We start from the raw sequence: 19,668 nt of genomic DNA on the forward strand, positions 1-19,668 counted from the left end.
CAATGGTCTGAAGGGCCAGTTCCTTTCCAGTACTGTCTGTGTTCTCCAGCTGTGACTCTCCCTCCCTTTCTGGCTTCTCTGATCTTCCTGTAATTTCTCTGGGGTGAGCTCTGTCTGCACTCTCAGGGAGTTGTAAAATATCAAAAGGTGCTATTTTGAAGAAAACTGTTCAGACTTGTCACCAATTCCTGGTCAATAATCATCCCTGAATCAACATCAATAACAGATTATCTGATCACAACACGTTGCTGTTCGCGAAAGTTTGCTCTACACAAGTTACTAAAATGGAGACAATGAAGGAAACATGGGATCTGCAGAAAGTGATTCTGATTTACCATTTCAGGTCAAATTTGTTTATTATTGTCACTTGTATCAAGGTACAGTGAAAATCTTTATTTTGCATGCCATCCAAGCAGATCATTTCATTAAATTAGTGTATTAAGTTAGTAGAAGGGAAAGTGCAGAATGAAGTATTACAATTACAGAGGAAGTGCAGTACAGATAGACAACAAGGCGGAAAGTCGAAATGAGACAGACTGTGAGGTCAAGAGCCTATCTTATTGTACCAAGTACCTTTCATAAGAAAATCAAGAACTAAAGATATTGGAAAGCTGAAATAAAGCTGGTAAGCAGTCAGCAGATCAGCAGTAAAAACAGCTACAAAGAATCTGCTGGAAGATCTCAGTGGGTTGAGTAGCATCTGCCAGAGAAAAGCAATTATTGATGTTTCATGTCGAAAACCTTTATCAGGAATGCAGAGTCATTGTTAAGAGCAGCACACACAAAATGCTGGAGGAACTCAGCAGGACAGGCAGCACTTAATGGAGGGGAATAAACAGTCGACATTTCAGTCTGCAACCTTTCATCAGGACTGGAAAGAAACGGAGCAAAAGCCAGAAAAAGGTGGGGGAGGGGAAGGAGTACAAGCTGGTAGGTGATAGGTGAAGCCAAGTGAAGAGGAAGGTGGATGGGTGGGAGCGTTCAATGTTAAAAGAGTTTTCTCTTCTCAGTTGCCAGTTCAAAGTGTCTTGGACTTGAAACATTACTCTTTCCACGGACATTTTCTGACCTGCTGAGTGTACCTGTGTTCTGTGGTTTCATTTCATAAGTTTCAGAAGAAGTAGATAACCGTTGGAGGCTCATAGATTTTGAGAGGAGAGGGAGGAGAAGATGAGTGATTAGATAACAAAATGGAGACAATGCATGGTAACAGAAACCTAGTGGGTATAATGTAAAACAGCTGTTTGAATCTGTAGTAGGAATACTGCAAATCTGGAATAAAATGCTGGAGGTGTCCGTTATCTGAAATTTAATTCTTCCAGTCCATCCTCAGCCTCCTGCCCTTCCAAGGAGGCTCGAGGAACAGTACCTCACCTTCTTACAACCAACAACTGAAGATAAAGGCTACTTACTGCACTTGTGTCCAACTGTCTGGCATTCCTTCCAAGTTCTGGGCTGGTAATTTCACATAACCATTCTTTAGTCATTGTTTACTTTTAAAAACTGTATAAGGACCGCATCTTTAACAGACTGACAAAGGAAATAGCAGTCATCTTCTGAAATACTTGCCTATATTATTAATTGAGATTTCAGATAAATCAAAGCTGAGGCAGAAAATGCTTGAACACTCAAGCTTGGGCATGCTTTTCAGGTTGGGGGTGGGAGGCGGTTTAAAGGCGTCGTGAGGGGAACATTTCTTTTACACAGGCAGTGGTGGGTGCCTAGAATGGGTTACCGAGGGTAGTAGTGGCAATAGGTAGGATGGAGGTTTTTTGATAGACACTTGAATATGGAGAGATATGGATGAGGAGAATATTTAGAATAAACTGGCGTCATGGTTGATACGACGTTGTGGGCCAAATGGCCTGTCCCGTGCTGTACTGTTCAGTGTTCCATCAGTTAGCATTTTTGGAGAGAACTGGCTAGGGATCACATTTCAGGTTAGTGGCCTTTTATTGGATCCGCAGTGTGTCAGAACATCTTACATTTATGTAACACCTTTATTGGAGTAAAATGATACTGGAACATTGTGCAACTGCATCATCAACAAAGGTCTGATATATCAGGAAAGTCCAAGAGATTGGATTTAAGGGAGAGAAGTGGTTTAGGAAGGGAATTTCAGAGCTTTGGATCGGGAAACAAAGCTGTCACGCTCTGGTCGAGGAATTAAAGAATAGAGTTGCATTAAGGACTGATATAGTTCACCCCTGTGTTACTGAAAAACTGTCCAAATTGTTGTGTTTCTATAACACAAATTTTTGACATAAATTATTCCTTTCACAACTTGTGCTCATTTAGTTATTTTTTGATTCACATGAATTCCATGAGAAATGATTTTTATTTTTTATGCTTGACTATCTTGGTAGTGATTTGTGAATTCCTCAAGGGTAAATTCACAAAGAGCAGCTTGGTAGCCCAGCAGTTAGTGCAACACTGTACAGCATCAGCTGTATGATCAGGGTTCAATTCCTGCAGCTGTCTGTAAGAAGTTTGTATATTCTCCCCATGACTATGTGAGTTTCCTTTGGGTGCTCCAATTTCCTCCCACAGTGCAAAGAGGTACCGGTTAGGGGTTAGTGAGTTGTGGGCCTGCTGCGTTGGTGCTGGAAGTGCAGCGACAATTGCAGGGTGACCAGCATAAACCTCATTGATTTGGTTTGGCACAAACAAAGCATTTCAGTGTATGTTTTGATGTACATGGGACAAATAATTCTTTATAAAATCTCTAAATTTCCATTACCCGACTGCCAAATCATGGTGTAACTAGTAAAGAGGCAAAGAGCCATCTTGGAGCTGGAAGAATTTAGAGAAATGGAATGACTAACTTTAGTTGCACCTCCCAAACCCACAAGCCTTATTGCCAAGGACAGTGGCTTCAGGTTCACTGGAGCTCCACCTGTAGTTTTCCCTTCCCCAGGCACACACTTCCCTGACTTATTGCTGAGTCCAGTTCCTGGAACAAGATGTCCATTACTTCCCAGTTATCAGAGGAACAGCAGCTCACTGCAATCTTCTCAAGGGCAGTTACAGATGGGCATTGGTTTTGCTAGTACAGCCTGAAATAAAAGGGAATAATAAAATCAGTAATTGATTCTTCGCTTCATGGGAGCTAGTAAACGTCAGCAAGCACAAGGTTATTGTGTGTACAGTATGTAGTTCAAGTTGAGACCCCAGCCGCAGTTATATAAGCTTCAAGATTATGAAGGATGCTGATGAAAGAAAAGTGGAATAGCCTGCGTTTGGTGTTTTTATTCCAGATTTCAATCACCTGCAGTACCTCAGTTTCACGGAGACTGATGTTGTTATGCACAGTGACACCTTGTGATACAGGACTGAAGTGCCATAAAGAGTGCTCAGGACAGCTGTGCTACATGCTCAATATGGATTACGACTAGGCATATTTACTCTGTATATACCCAAGATGCACTAGCGACCTACAGTGACGTTTTGCGGGCAGCTCACAAAGCTACTAGATACCGAACTGTGATTGCTGCAGTCCGCAGCCTGTAATTTTCCTTCAAGGGATGTACTTTTGAACCATCTTAATGAACTGGCAATTTAGTGATCTCTTGGGGATTTAGCAAACTGGACGCTTGAGGATGCAGATACAGCCAGGGCAGCCTTCAGGGACAGACAGCGGAAGATGAACCCACGTTCAGTTCCATTACTCTGTGCCGGTTAAAGCAATGAACAAGATTAAAATCGACAAGGCCAAGAGCAGAAATGGAAATGGTGTACAGCATACCTGGCTGTATTTGACTGGTCTCTCTCTCTCTCTCCTCACTACTACTATTGGGTGAGAGTTGCAAGAGTCTTGGGTTCCACGTTGCCGTGTTCAAGAGCAGTTGTTGCCTTGTGGCCATCAGGCTCCTCGGCTCATTTCACTCGCCTCAGTGCTGAACAGGCTCCACACTATTGGGAGCTCTGCACTGTACTTTCTATGTGTTACTTATTTCCTTTTTTTTTCTATTTGTGGAATTTGTCCTCTTCTTCACTTTGGATGTGTGGTGGTCTTTGATATGTGTAAGGTTGCATAAATTTGAACTTTGAACTTTGCAGCGACATTACTGTCACCTCACCCCTGGCATGAAACAGTCAATGCCTATTGTAAAATGCACTGAGAATTTCCATGGGAGCTGAGGACAGGAACAGTTTGGAAGTGCATTAAAGCATAATAAATGCTGTAAGTCCTGTGCACAAGTTCAGGGTCTAGTAAAGATGATATTACAAGTGGGAGTGAATCCTGTGGTGATTGCTATGCAGAAACTTTCTGTTCTTTTTTTCTGCCTCTCAATACTATGTATGAAGTTCTGTTAAAATCCCACTGGGAATGTCTGACAACAAATCCTGTCAGGAGCTGTATCTGAATTTGACAACAGTAAAGAGCTGGATATATCCTCTCCAATAACCGTCATTAATTTTTATCGATCCTATCCTGATCTTCACGACTTAGTATGGTAGCTGCTCAACCTGCAACTGTAAGAAACTGCAGGGCGTGGAATGCTCTCCCAGGGGTGGTGGAAGAGGCAGATACATTAGGGGCATTTCATTGGTTAATTGGTCACATGGGTGTAGTTGGACTCTTTGGGCCTAAGTGCCTTATCTCTAAAAACAAATATAAAACCAATTTGCCAATATTTTTCCTGCCCTTTGATTTGATCGTTCCTGATTTAATTATGGCTATTCAATCAGCCCAAGTCCCACAAACATGGAACATTTTTGCTCTAAGATAGACAACATTTTATTGCCCAAGAACCCTAGAAGATATAATAGCATTTCTGACAGAGACACAGGAAAGATTTAATGGCAAAGCTAAAGATTAGCTTTATTTATCACATGTACATATAAACATATAGTAAAATATATTGTTTAAGTCAATGACCAATATAGTCTGAGTTAATTCCAGCAAGGTGGTGCCAGCGAGATAAAGTGGGACAGTGTTAGAGTGGGGAGACTTTTGGCTTTGGCTCAGTAGGGTTGGGCAATAACAGTTGTGGGCAATGTAAGTATCTGATAAGCTTTTTCTTGCTCATTCTTCATCTCTTAATTGTATAGTTAGGGCAGTAAGAATGGTTCCAGGGGCTGTGTGTGAGATGTGAGAATTCTAGGAGACGTCCAGCGTCCCAGAAAACCACATCTGCACCGGAAGTATCAAGCTGCAGCTCCCCAGAGAACATGTTAAAGAACTGGAGCTGCAATCGATGACCCTCGGCTCATAAGGGAAACTGAGAGGTAGTCACCCCGAGGTTGCAGGAAGCAGGTGAATGGGTGACCATCAGGGGAGCAAAGGGAACTAGGCAGCCAGTACAGATTACCCCTATGGCTGTTCCCCTCAATAACAGGTGTACCATTTTGAATGCTGTTTGGGGGGAATGACCTACTGGGAGGGAGCGGCAGCAACCAGGTCTTTGGCACTGAATCTGGCATTGCCACTCAGAAACAAAGAAGGCAGAGGAGGAATGCAGTGGTGATGGGAGATTCCATAGTTAAAGGAGAAGATAGGAGAGTCTGTGGATGCAATAGAGAGACTCAGATGGTATGTTGTCTCCCAGGTGCCAGGGTCAAGGATGTCTCAAATTGTTTCCACAACATTCTAAAGGGGGAGGTAGCCAGACATCTTGGTACATATTGGTACCAAAGACAAAGTAAGGAAAAGAGAGGAGGTCCTAAAGAGAGAATTTAGAGAGCTAGGTAGAAAGCTGTAAAGCAGGACCTCCAAGGTGGTATTCTCTGGATTGCTGCCTGTGCCATGCACCAGTGAAGGTAGAATAGGATGATTTGATAGATAAATTTGTGGCTGAGGAACTGGTGCAGAGGAAAGGGTTTCAGATATATGAATCACTGGTCTCCTTTCTGAGGAAGGTATGACCTGTACAAAAGGGACAGGCTACACCCGAACCCAAGGGGGAGCAACATCCTTGCGGGCAGGTTTGCAAGAGCTGTTGGGGAGGGTTTAGACTAATTTGGCATGGGAATGGGAAGCAGAGTGATAGGGCTGAGGACAGGGATGTTGGTTTACAGCCGAGGTAGTGTATAGTGAGACTGTCAGGAAGGACAGACTGATGATAGGGTAAAATTGCAGTCATTTGGATGGGTTGCAGTGTAAAAGAGTGACAAATACAGGACTGAAGTTCTATTTGAATGCATGTTGCACACAAAATAACGTAGATGATCTTGTAGCGCAGTTAGAGATTGGCAGGTATGATGGCTGAAAGATGATTCTAAGTGGGAGCCTAATATCCAAGGATACACAGACAGAGGTAGGCTGTGGGGGAGGAAGAGTAGCTCTGCTGGTGAAAAATGAAATCAAATCTTTGGAAAGAGGTGATATAGGATGAGAAGATCCTTCTGGTTAGAGATAAGAAACTGCAAGGATAAGGAGACCCTGATGGGAGTTACTTACAGGCTCTGAACAGTAGTCAGAATGTGGTCTACAAATTACAGCAGGAGACAGGAAAAGCATGTCAAAAAGTCAATGTTATGTTAATCATGAGGGATTTCAATATGTAGGTAGATTGGGAAAATCAAGTTGTTGCTAGATCCCAAGATAGAAAATTTGTGGAATGCCTCCAAGGTGGGTTTTTTGAGTAACTTATGGTTGAACCCACTAGGGGATCAACAGTTCTGGGTTCTGTGTTGTGTTATGAACCAGATATGATGAAGGAGCTTAAGGTAAAGGAAGCTTTAGGAAACAGTGATCATAATATGATAGAATTCACCCTGTAATTTGAGAGGGAGTAACTAAATTCAGATATCAGTATTACAGTGGAGTAAAGGGAATTACAGAGGCATGAGAGAGGAGCTGGGCAAAGTTGATTGGAAGGGGACACTAGTGGAGATGATGGCAAAGCAGCAATGGCTGCAGTTTCTGGGATCAATTCGGAAGGCACAAGATAGGCACATCCCAAAGAAGAAATATTCTAAAGGCAGGATGACACAACCATGGCTGACAAGGGAAGTCAAGGCCAACATAAAAGTAAAAGAGAGGGCATATAATAGAGCAAAAAATGGTGGGATGTTAGCTGATTGGGAAACTTTTAAAAGTCAACAGAAAGCAACTAAAAAAGTCATTGGTGGGAGATTAACTATGAAGGTAAGCTTGCCAATAATATCAAGAATTATGCTGGAAGGTTTTTCAGATATATAAAAGGTAAAAGAAAGGTGAGAGTAGATATTAAACCACTGGAAAATGATGCTGAAGAGGTAGTAACGGAGATTCAAGAAAATGGCGGATGAACAAAATAAATATTTTGCATCAGTCTTCACTGTGGAAGATACTAGTAGTATGCTGGAAGTTCAAGAGTAACAAGCAACAGAAGTGAGTACAGTTGCTATTGTGAGAGAGATGATGTTTGGGAAACTGAAAGGTCTGAAGATAGATAACTCTCTTGGATCAGATGGACTACACCCCAGGGGTCTAAAAGAGGTAGCTGAAGAGGTTGTGGAGGCATTAGTTATGATCTTTCAGGAATCGCTAGATTCTGGAATGGACTGGAAAATTGAAAATGTCACTCTGAAAAGTTCATTTATCCTGACCTCAGTGGTTGGGAAGATGTTGGAGTCGATTGTTAAGGATGTGGTTTTGGAGTAATTGGTGGTATATGACAAAATAAGCCAAAGTCATTATGGTTTCCTTAAAAGAAAATCTAGCATGACAAATCTTTTGGAATTCTTTGGAGAACTTGTGTTTTTGTCTATTTTTTTTACTATTTGTGGGACTTGCTTGAGTGGTTCAGTACTGAATTGACTCTAGAGCTCTGGCCTGCAACCACCGGCACAGCACTGAGGTACTTCGGGGACCCTGGGGTTAATGTTATTTGTATACTTTTTATTGTTTGCACAATTTGTTCATTTTTTCCACACATTAGGCGTTTGATGGTCTTCGCTGTGTGTGTGTTTTTTTCTTTAAATGGGTTCTGTTGTGTTTCTTTGTTTTGTGGCTGCCAGCAAGAAGACAAATCTCAAGTTTGTATACCATGTATACACTTTGATAATAAATTTGCTTTGAACTTTGAAATTTGAGCATTGTGCTGGGGGCAGCCTGCAAATGTCAACGCCCTTCAGTACGGAAGGAATGATAGTGGAGTGCGAAATAGGCCAGTTAGTGAAGGCACAAATGGGAAAGGCAAACTGGTTCTGTAACATTGTTGAACACCTAAGCTGCTTTCTCTCTGCGTGCTCATGCACATTTCCCGCATGATGCTTTTATTTCAAATTTGCAACATTAGTGCTTTTTTCTTTTAAGGAAACTTGATGTATTAACAGCCAGAAAGAATGGTTTCATGATCGACATAACTGCAATTTTCAAGCTGCACTTGAAATCACCGCTTCTAAATTCTATTACAGGGATTGTGCTATAATAATCCTGTCATTGAGCGGTACATTAAGAATCTCCAGTGTACTGGAACTGCAAGCCAACAGTCAGTCCTGAAAGACATGGTTTGCGTGCTTCCCAGTGTGTGGAGCTGAATTATCTCTCCATTAATCCACCACTCCCAAATTAGCTGATCACATTTGTGCAAAGCATTAATAAAATACAGATGTTATAATTAAAAACTAGTGGGCTTTTAGTTTTAATATATCATTCTGTACTGATTCTCGGCAGCATTTCTTGCGGTGTGAGCATTGCAGGCAGCACCCTGATTTCACCATTGTACACTCAATGGCCATTTTATTAGGTACATCAATATGCCTACTCATTAATACAAATACCTAAGCAGCCTATCACGTGGCAGCATCTCAATGCATAAAAACATAGACACTATCAAGCAGTTGAGTTGTTTAGACCAAACATCAGAAAGGGGAAGAAATGTGATCTAAGTGACTTTGGCTGTGAAATGATTGTTGGTGCCTGTTGAGGTGGTTTGAGTATCTCAGGAAGTTGATCTCCTCAAATGTCTGTGTACAACAGTCTTTAGACTTTACAGAGAATGGTGCGAGAAACAAAAGAACATCCAGTTATCGCGGTTCTGTGGGTGAAAACGCCTTGTTAATGAGAGAAGTCAGATGAGAATAACCAGACTGGTTCAATCTGACAGGAAGTTGACAGTAACTCAAATAATAATGCATTACAACAGTGGTGTGCAGAAAAGCATCTCTGACACACAACATGTTGAACGTTGAAGTAGATGGGCTACAGCAGCAAAAGACCATCCCTGTACCTACTGATGTGTCTGCTGAGATAAAGGTACCCAAAAAGTTGGTGGAGGGCTAATTTGAATCTGAGAGCACGAAAACAAATTACTGCAGAAGCTGAAAATCTTTTAATACCTTCAGAAAATGCTGAACTACTCTGCATCCCTGCAAAGCATAAACACATGAGATTTTGTAGATGCTGGAAACATTGAGCAACATACACAAAGTGTAGCAAAGCAGGCAACACCTGTGGAAAGGAATGCAGAGTCGACATGCATCAGGACTGGAAAGGAAGGGAGCAGAAGCCAGAATGTAACGGGAGCAAGAGAAGTACAATCTGGTGAGCGATAGTTGAGATCAGGTGAGGGGAAAGGTGGGAGGGAGAGTGGAGATGAAGTAAGAAGTTAGAAGGTGAAAGGATTGGAGAAGAAGGAATCTGATAGGAGAGAAGAGTGGGCCATAGGATAAAGGGAAGGAGTGGGCTGAAACCAGAGGGCCGTGATGGACAGGTGAGGAGAAGGTAAAAGGATAAGAGGGGAGACAAAATGGGGAAGGAGTGGAGAAGTTGTCGGATGCTTGAGAAATTGATGTTTATGCAATCAGGTTGGAGGCCACCCAGATGGAATATGAGGTATTTTTATGAGCATGACGTCCATTTTTCTGTAATATCCTGTTCTACCCATTCCTGAATGCTGGGCCAGTTAGTGTTGTTGATATTCCTCAGAAGGTTGACACCGAGGAGTGGGTATCCAATTAAATTTTGTTAGGTCAGATTCAGATTTATTATCATCAACTTTTATGACATTCATCTGATGTTTTACACCAGCAGTAGACTGCAAAGATATAAAAATTACTATAAATTGCAAAATAAATAATGCCAAAAAAAGGAATAATGAGGTACTGTTCACAAAATCAGTATCAGGCTTAACATCACCGGCATATGTTGTGAACTTTGTTGTTATGCGGCAGCAGTACATTGCAATACATAGTAACAGAGAAAAAATGGTGAATTACAGTCAATATATATATAAATTAATTAAGTAGTGCAAAAATAGAAGTAACAAATAAGTGAGATATCGTTTATGAGTTCATTATCCATTCAGAAACTGGACGCAGACGGGAAGAAGCTGTTCCTAAATCATTGAGTATGGGTCTCCAGGTTCTTGTACTTCCTCTCTGATGGTAGTAATAAGGCCATGTCCCAGATAGTGAGGATCCTTAATGCGGATGCTGCCTCCTAGAGGCCTCTCAAATATGTCCTCAATGGTGGGGAGTAATGTTCTCATAATGGAACCAGCTGAGTCTACAACCCTCGGCAGCCTCTTTCCATCCTGTGCATTGGTGATTGCATACCAATCTGTGATGTGACCAGTCAGAATGCACTCCATCATAGATCTATAGGAATTTTTGTATGTCTTTCGTGACATACCATATTGCCTCAAACTCCTAACAAAGTAGAACCACAGGCTCAATATATGGTATATCTCTATCAAATAATGGGTAAAACTACCATATGGCAATGGATATAGATTCTGAAATAAAGCAGAGCAGAGCATAACAATTTCCAATCGGATAAAATGCCTCATTAAAACTGCTGTTAGAGTTAGATTAAATTTAAAATCACACACCGCTTCCCACTTAGAGGTGCACACAGCCATGGCATTTATTATCTGAAGTACGAGGGCTCACAGGTAATTTCCCTGACTCTATGTTATTTATGCAGATCCTTGAGAAAGAACCGCATTGCTTCCATGATTAGGCACTGAAAGGTAGTAATGATTTGGCAATTTGTAACCAGTTAGTTGAATAATGCATGACGAATATGCTTATTCAGTGGCAGGGAAAGAGATTTTGTTTGTATGCTTGCATGTTGTACCTATCAAAGGAAGGCGACCAATTATTTAAATGACTTAAGATGGCAGGGATTTTTATTTTCCAGATTTTGCGGAACCATAAGAATCAATCGAGCAGGCTGTTTCATCCAAAACATTAAATAAAGCACACAAAGTTGTGATTTTAAGAAAGGCGGATCAAAAGTGTGCAAATATAATTTCCTTTGCAAATGCATTCTGAGCCATTAATATGACAGATTTAGTGACCTCTAAACAGTGAAACATTGCTCTTCTGCAATGACATTATAAGATCACATTTTCTGAAGTAATTTTCTTTCACATCTTATAGTGTGATTTACAAAAGCCACGTAATTGAAAATGAATGTAATTGTTTTAATGTGGCCATAACTGCTGTGTATACTACTATTAAACGAGCTGTTATCTATGAATTACTGTTTATTTTGTCTGCCAGTATGCTATGTAAAAGTTCCATTCTGTTCAATTGCGGTCTCTGCTTGATATCCATGGTTTAAAAAAAGAACTAAGTCCTCTGTTCCCAACTCTCTTGTTTCAGAATTTCTCCTTCCAGCAAAGGAACGACCTCAGACAAGCGCCATGCTGGCTCGAAGGCTGGTTATTGGAGCCCTGGGCGTAAAAAGCAATCAAACCAAGGCAGAGCGGGAAGCTGAACGCCAAAAGCTGAAGGCAGCTCGAGGTAAGCTCAATGATTTGAGACTTAGAGCTTTCAGAGCTCTGCAGCTGCTGTGTGAGTGAGTGTGACACAGTTCAAGACCTTGACTTACAATCTGTGTTGGATGGGCAACAACCTTGTAACCCAAGTTGGGCAAAGGTATTGATATCATTTGCATTTGCCATGTAAAATTTAGTTTACAGGATGCCATGGTGGCAAAGCAGTTAGCACAATGCTACTACAGCTCGGGCCGTTCCAAAATTTAGAATTCACTTCCAGCACGGTCTGTAAGGCGTTGGCACATTCTCCCCATGAGGGTGTAGGTTTCCTCCAGGTGCTCCAGTTGCTCCCAGGGTGCAAAGACGTATTGATTAGTAGGTTATCAAACACGAGAGATTCTGCAGATACAGGAAATCTAGAACAACACACACAAAAGGCTGGAGGAACTCAGTAGGCCAGGCAGTATCTATGAAAGTGAATAATCTGTCGACATTTCAGGTCGAGACCCTTCATCAGATTAGTTGGCCATTTGTAATTGTCCTGTGATTAGGCTAATGTTAAAAAGCTGGTTTGCCAAGCTGTGTGGCGCGTTGGGCTGACAGGTCCTGTTCTGCATGGTATCTGTAAATAAATAAGAATGACCTACTATCTTCTCAGTTTCACCTCATATGAATGGGTGCTCCACTCAGTGTAGCAGTCCAAATGCTGAACAACCTATTGCCAGTAAAAGCTTTGGTGCATTTAAATACATTTATCTTTTGTGTACTCTGTTAAATGGCTGCCTGTGAAACACAATGACAAATATCCCATACCTTCAGAATATACACGTGTGTAAGGTGTGTAATTTAATGTAAGCTCTATAACTGCTGAACCTCAAGACACTGTGTTTTATTTACAAGGGAAAACCCTTGCCAAATGTCATCTAAAGTTTTAATTAGTTTTCCAGTGCTAGAACAAAGATCCTAAGCCAAGCTCAGCAGCCAGCAATATTGCTATCAGAAGTAAGACGAATACCTGTGTGGGAGATTTCCAAGAGAAAAATTAAACAGGGAAAGAAAAGACTATGATGTGATTATTCTGCTTCAAAGGCCACTCAGAACTGCTGGTGTTTACATACTAAACCAGGTGACCATATCAGGGCATTTGGTACATTCAGCCTGATTCACTACTGGATCATGGCAGATTTATTTTTACCTCTCAACCACATTCTCTGCAGAACCTTTGACACCCTTACTAATTGTGAACCTATAACCCTGACTTTAAGTATACCCAGTGACTGGCCTCCACTGTTCACCAGGCGTTCCAGAGAATCACCATTCTCTGGCTAAAGAAATTTCTCATCTCTGTTCTAGAGAAGTCCTGTTCTGAGGCTGTGACCTCTGGTCCTAGATTCCTCCTCTATCAGAAACATCCCCTCCACATGCACTCTGTCCAGGCCTTTCTGTATTCTATGGGTTTCAGTGAGATTAACCCCTCCTCATCCTTCCAGACTCCTGCCAGTACAAGCCCAGAGCCATTAAATGTTCCTCACATGTTAACCCTTTCTTTCTCAATATCATTCTCGTAAATCTCCTCTGGACTCTCTCTAATGCTAGCATATCCTTCCTTAGATATGAGGCCGAAAACTGCTCACAGTACTTCAAGTGTGATCTGACCAATGCCTTATAAAGTCGCAACGTTCCATCCTTGCTTTAATGTTCTGGTCCCCTCAAAATGAGTGCTAAAATTGTATTTGTCTTCCTTACTGCCAAAGAGAAGCCGGACTCCCAAGTACAGGCAGAATCACATCTTCCGTCAGTGGTTCGATACTCCCAGTCACACCTCTGTTATAGAACTCCTGATGGAGCCCTGAAGATAGACAAAATCATTCTTGCACTTCTTGCCCTGAGACTGGAAAGTCTGCCTGCTGAACCTGTGCTAGGCCAAGTGGCCCCTGTCTTGTGCACTCATTGACTGCAGTGGGAGGAAACGGTACTGGAGGGAAGAGTGTGTAGAGGGTCATATCTTGCTTATTTATTTTCAGTGAGCTGCTTGAAGTTTATTGGGTTGTTTTCATTTAGGTTTCTTGAACAAGTAACTTTTTAATTGTTTTGTATAAATAGTAGAAACATTCAAGCACAGTGCAAATTATGAAACCATGGGAGGAAATCAGCAGCCGGAGACTTTTAGAGGCCAAGGGGCACACCATGGTTGTGTACTGGTTAGTGCAACGCTGTTACAGCTCAGAGCATCAGAGCCGGAGATCCATTCTGCCACTGCCTGTAAGATGTTTGTATATTCTTTCTGTGAGCACAAGGATTTCCTCCAGGTGCTCCAGTTCAATAGGTACATTTAATGTCAGAGAAATGTATACAATATACATCCTGAAATTCATTTTCTTCGCAAACATCCCAAAAACAGAGGAGTTCCCCAAAGAATGAATGACAGTTAAACGTTAGAACCCCAAAGCCCCCCCCAGCTCCCCATGCATAAGCAGCAGCAAAGCAACGACCCCCCCACCCCCACCAGTAAAAAAGCATCAACACCCTCCACCGAGCACTCAAGCATTCAGCAAAGCATCAATAAAGACACAAGACTTGCAGTACCCAAAAAACTACTCATTCACCTGGTCACTCAATATACCACAGGCGCGCTCGCTCTCTCTCTCCCCCTCTCTCTCTCCCTCTCCCTCTCCCTAATAAGGGAAAAACAGGTGTTCCCATTTCACAACGAGAGGGGACACATAACAAACAACTCGCTGACTTGTGATGTTAAAAGTCTGTTGCGACGCTTTTTCCGAGCTCTGTGCCCAGAGAGTCAGCCCCATAAAGGCACAGCTCTCCAGACATACAACCTCCAGCAGCTAACCCGCTGCTCCCGATGTTCCATGTTCTCCAGCGACACTTTAGTCAGGGGAACCGGGCGCCGGCCTAGAATCAGCATGTGTCCAGAGCCACGAAAATCTGGAACCCCGAAGGTGCGCTTGCCTTCCAGGCCGCATCCTTGGGATATCAAAAAGTGGCTGGTCGTGAGGCCCTGGGGGCGGGCCCCATTCCTGCAAAGAACCGAAGTCAGAGTGTAACTCCAGGTCAGGGTCTTCTAAAGAACCTTGAAGAGGGAAAAAAAGAGACATCAAAGATAAAAATAGAGCTGTTTCCGAAGATGCAAGCAAAGCAGTCACTGTTTAGTGCCATCTTGACCACTCCGCCTCTCCGTTTCTTCCTAAAGTCCAAAGACGCACCAATTAGTGTGTTAATTGGTCATTATAAATTGTCCTGTGATTGGGCTAGAGTTACATTGGTGGGTTGCTGAGCGGCATGACTAGTTGGGCGGAAAAGGCCTGTTCTGCACTGTTAGCAAAATAAATAAATTTAGACAGGCACATGAACAGATAGCGAATACAAAGGATATCAACTATGTGCAAATTAATCAGCATATCAGCATCAGTGGTTGGCACAGGCACTGTGGGTGGGAGAACTTGTTCCTGGATTGTTGTATGAGACCTGAATATCAACTGCTCTTCACCACACACACCCCCACAGATGCTGCTTGACCTGCTGCGTTCCTCCATCTGATTGCCTTTTGCTGCAGATTCTGGCATCTGTTATATCTTGTGTCCTCATTCAATCTCCGTGGCAGTTTTGACAGCTGGGCGATCCAGACAGCGACCCTGTCAGTTACACTGTGCTGCTCTGGACTTATCGATCAGCTGGGGGCTGGCTTTCCCAGCATAACGTTGCACCTGCGGACAGGTCCTGTAGTCATCTGGGACTCCACTGGTGCATCCATCTGATAATAAGCAGATACATCAGCACCTAGGCGATTGAATAGTAACAACCCTTCTATCTCTTATCTGTGTGGATCAAGCAGTGGTCAGCACACGGGGAGCATACACCCAGTCACCCAGAATCTGAACAGAGAAATGTGATGGGTTCTTGTGCATCTCCCAGACTTTTCACTGACTTTCTTCTAGACTTTTATTTTTAAATCATACTTTTTGCATGATGCTTGTTGTGAATTGATCTTTAGGGTTGGTGTTAACAGTCAGCTTAACGTAGAATGCTACAGCACAGGAATAGACCTTACAGCTCTCAATGTATTCACTGAACATGATACTGAATTAAACTGAATCCTTTTCTGTCTGCACATGATCCATATCGCTCCATTCCCTGCTAAAACACTACTATCATATCTGCTTCCAGCATCACCCCTTTGGCAGCCCATTCTAGGCACTTACCACTCCCTGCGTGAAAGAACTTGCCCCACAGCATAAGACTATAAGGTATAGGAGCAGGACTAGGGCATTTGGCCCATGGCTGACCAATCAAGAGTCTATCAACCTCTGCCTTAAATATACATAAAGACTTGGCCTGTACAGCTGCCTTTGACAAAAAATTCCACAGATTCACTACTCTGGCTAAAGAAATTCCTCCTCATCTCCATTCTATAAGGATGCCCGTCTATTCTGAGACTGTGTCCTCTAGTCTTAGACTCTCCCACCATAGGAAACATCCTCTCCATATCCACTCTATCAAGGCATTTCACCATTCAATAGGTTTCAGTGAGGTCACCCCTCATTCTTCTGACTTCTAATGAACACAGGCCCAGGGCCATCAAACATTCTTCATATGACAAGCTATTCACCCTGGAATCATTTCTGTGAACCTCCTTTGAAACCTCTCCAGTTTCAGCACATCCTTTCTAAGGTAAGGGGCCAAACCTGCTCACAATACTCCAAGTGAGGCCTCACCAGTGCTTTATAAAGTTTCAAAATTACATCCTTGCTTTTATATTCTAGTCCTCTTGAAATGAATACTAACATTGCATTTGCCTTCCTCACCACAGACTCAACCTGCAAATTAATCTTTAGGGAATCATGCACAAGGACTCCCAAATCCCTTCGCACCTCAGTTTTTTGTATTTTCTCTCCATTTAGAAAATAGTGAACCCTTTCATTCTTTCTGCCAAAGTGCATGACCGTACACCTCCTGATACTGTATTCCATCTGCCTTCCGGGGTGCCTAGGCACAATTCAAGAGGCAGCAGTACTTTCAATGGATATTATCAAATATTCCCATTTCAGCCTGATACAGCTAAAAAGCACGACTGCTTCTAAGGTCAGTACAGTCAACAAAGATGTCTTAATGCATTTAAATGAACTATCACTGCTTAAAACTGACGGAAACAACACCAATTGTGGTCGGAAGTGCCCACAGAGGACACCTTGGAGGAAGCGCGGGTATAGATCGGGGTTACAAGTGCATTTCAAGAAGCGGGGTTTTAAACTCCCTGCACTGACTATCTTGCTGGCAAACGTGCAGTCTCTGGTGAATAAAATCAACGATCTCAAAGCTAGGGTGCTGAATCAGAGGGACATTAGGACCACGTGTGTCCTTTGTTTCACAGAATCCTGGTTAACCCCTTCCGAACTGGATGCAACGATCCAGATCAACAGGATTACTATACACCATCAGGATAGATGTATAGAGTCTCTCAAAAGCAGAGATAGAGGAGTATGCCTCATGATCAACTCTTCTTGGTGCACAAATATATTGCTGCTGTCCCAATTCTGCTCACTAGACCTAGAATATCTCGCAGTAAAGTGCCGTCCTTTTTACCTACCACGGGAGTTCTCCGAGGTCATTTTGGTAGCAGTTTACATTCCACCTCAGGTCAGTGTCAAGCAGGCTTTAGCTGATCTGAGCAATGGGATCAACGTGCACGAAACAGCGCACTCTAATGCCTTCACCATCGTTTTCGGAGATTTTAACCAGGCCAGTCTGAAAAAATCACTAAGCAACTACCATCAACAGATCACTTGCAACACAGAAGACACAATATAATGAACCATTGCTACACCACCATCAGGAATGCCTACCATGTTATTCCTCACCCTCACTTCAGGAAGTCTGATCACCTGGCTGTACTTCTACTCCCTGAGTATAGGCAGAGACTGAAGACTGCAGCACCAGCAGTGAGGACCAGGAAGGTATGGACAAGGGAAGCACAGGAGCATCTACAGGACTGCTTTGATTCGGTGAACTGGACTGTATTCAGGGATTCATCTTCAAGCCTGGATGAGTATGTTTCAGTTGTTACCAACTTCATTAAAACCTGTGTGGATGAATGTGTCCCCACAAAGACTTACTGTACATTCCCAAACCAAAAGCTGTTCATCGACTATAGCTCAGCATTTAATACCATCATTCCCACAATCCTGATTGAGAAGTTGCAGAACCTGGGCCTCTGTACCTCCCTCTGCAAATGGATCCTCGACTTCCTAACCGGAAGACCACAACCTGTGCGGATTGGTGATAACATCTCCTCCTCGCTGACGATCAACACTTGCGCACCTCAGGGGTGTGTGCTTAGCCCACTGCTCTACTCTCTATATACACATGACTGTGTGGCTAGGCATAGCTTAAATACCATCTCAAATACCAAATTTGCTGACGATACAGCAATTGTTGGTAGAATTTCAGGTAGTGGCGAGAGGGTGTACAGGAGTGAGATATGCCAAATAGTGGAGTGGTGCCACAGCAACAACCAGCCACTCAACGTCAGTAAGACGAAAGAGCTGATTGTGGACTTCAGGAAGGGTAAGATGAAGGAACACGTACCAGTCCTCGTAGAGGGATCAGAAGTGGAGAGAGTGAGCAGCTTCAAGTTCCTGGGTGTCAAGCTCTCTGAGGACCTAACCTGGTCCCCACATAGTGATGTTGTTATAAAGAAGGCAAGACAGCAGTTTTACTTCATTAGGAGTTTGAAGAGATTTGGCGATTAATGAACAGCTTCTCCTCCTCTGCCGTCCGATTCCTAAATGGACATTGAATCTTTGGCCACTACCTTTTTTAAATATACAATATTTCTGTTTTTGCACATTTTTAAAATCTATTCAACATACGTAATTGATTATTATTTATTATTTTATTTATTATTTATTTTCTCTGCTACATTACGTATTGCGTTGAACTGCTGCTGCTAAGTTAACAAATTTCATGTCACATGCCGGTGATAATAAACCTGATTCTGATTTTCTTTGCCCATTCTCCTAATCTTTCTATGTCCTTTTCTAGCCTCTCTGCTTCCTCAGAACTACTTGCCCCTCCACCTATCTTCATATCGTCTGAAAACTTTGCAACAAAGTCACCAATTTCATCATCCAAATCATTGATATACAGTGTAATGTAAAAAGAATCGGTCCCAACACAGATCCCTGTGAAACACCACTAGGCACCGGCAGCCAGTCAGAAAAAGCTCCCTTTATTCCCACTCTTTGCCTCTTGCCCACTGGTCACTGCTTTATCACTGCTTTATCTTTCCTGTAATATCATGGGCTTTTAGCTTGTTAAGCAGACTCATGTATGGCAACTCGTCAAAGGCCTTCTGAAAATCCAAGTACACAACATCAACTGATTAACATCACCCTTTGGCATCTTCCAAAGCCTCCATATCCTTCTGGTAATATGTGGATCAGAACTGCAGACAACACTCCAAGTGTGGACTAACTAATGCTGCAACATGACTTCCTGAATCTTACACTTAATGATTCAGATGCAAGAGGAAGAAAGTTCATTAGTGCTTCTGCTGATGACCCAAATTCTTATCAGAAGCTGATTATCTTATGGATATTTATCAGTGGTTCCTCTGATTAAAATCTGGCCAGGTTCACAGCCCAGATCTGGCCATGAAGAATGAGTTGAGGGTGAGTTCTCTGAATAGTACACTGCATCCACTGTAGCATTCCCATACTTGGATTAACACATTCAGGAAATCAGTAAACCATTCATCAAAAGAGGATCATCAGCTAATGTAGATGCTCATGTTTATTTCATCGTCAGATTACGATGTCTCCCAGATGTCTCAGTTCAGTTGGTTGCCTGCTGCCAGATGTATAAGGTTCAAGATGGGCAATATCACACAGATCAGAACTGCTAATGAATTTTGATTTTTAAATGGTTGTGTACACTGAGTCAGCGTCCAGGAGGCCAGGATTGTACATTTACAAAACATTTACAAAAATGACCTTAT

General features: G+C 42.4%; 1 protein-coding gene across 8 annotated transcripts in view; it reads left to right on the plus strand.

Moving 5' to 3' along the window:
* The window catches only part of r3hcc1l (R3H domain and coiled-coil containing 1-like), a 324,625-nt gene that overhangs the window by 227,026 nt on the left and 77,931 nt on the right, over positions 1 to 19,668 (plus strand). For all 8 annotated transcript variants that reach the window (XR_011882667.1, XR_011882670.1, XR_011882669.1 and 5 more), the window contains one exon: positions 11,542 to 11,682. Coding sequence is in view for 4 of the 8 variants with exons in the window: in XM_072239023.1 (XP_072095124.1) it covers positions 11,542 to 11,682 (141 nt within the window). In the remaining 4 variants the exon portion in view is untranslated. The remainder of the gene's footprint in view (positions 1 to 11,541; positions 11,683 to 19,668) is intronic.

Source organism: Mobula birostris, chromosome 21, assembly GCF_030028105.1.
Source record: "Mobula birostris isolate sMobBir1 chromosome 21, sMobBir1.hap1, whole genome shotgun sequence".
Lineage (NCBI taxonomy): Eukaryota > Metazoa > Chordata > Chondrichthyes > Myliobatiformes > Myliobatidae > Mobula > Mobula birostris.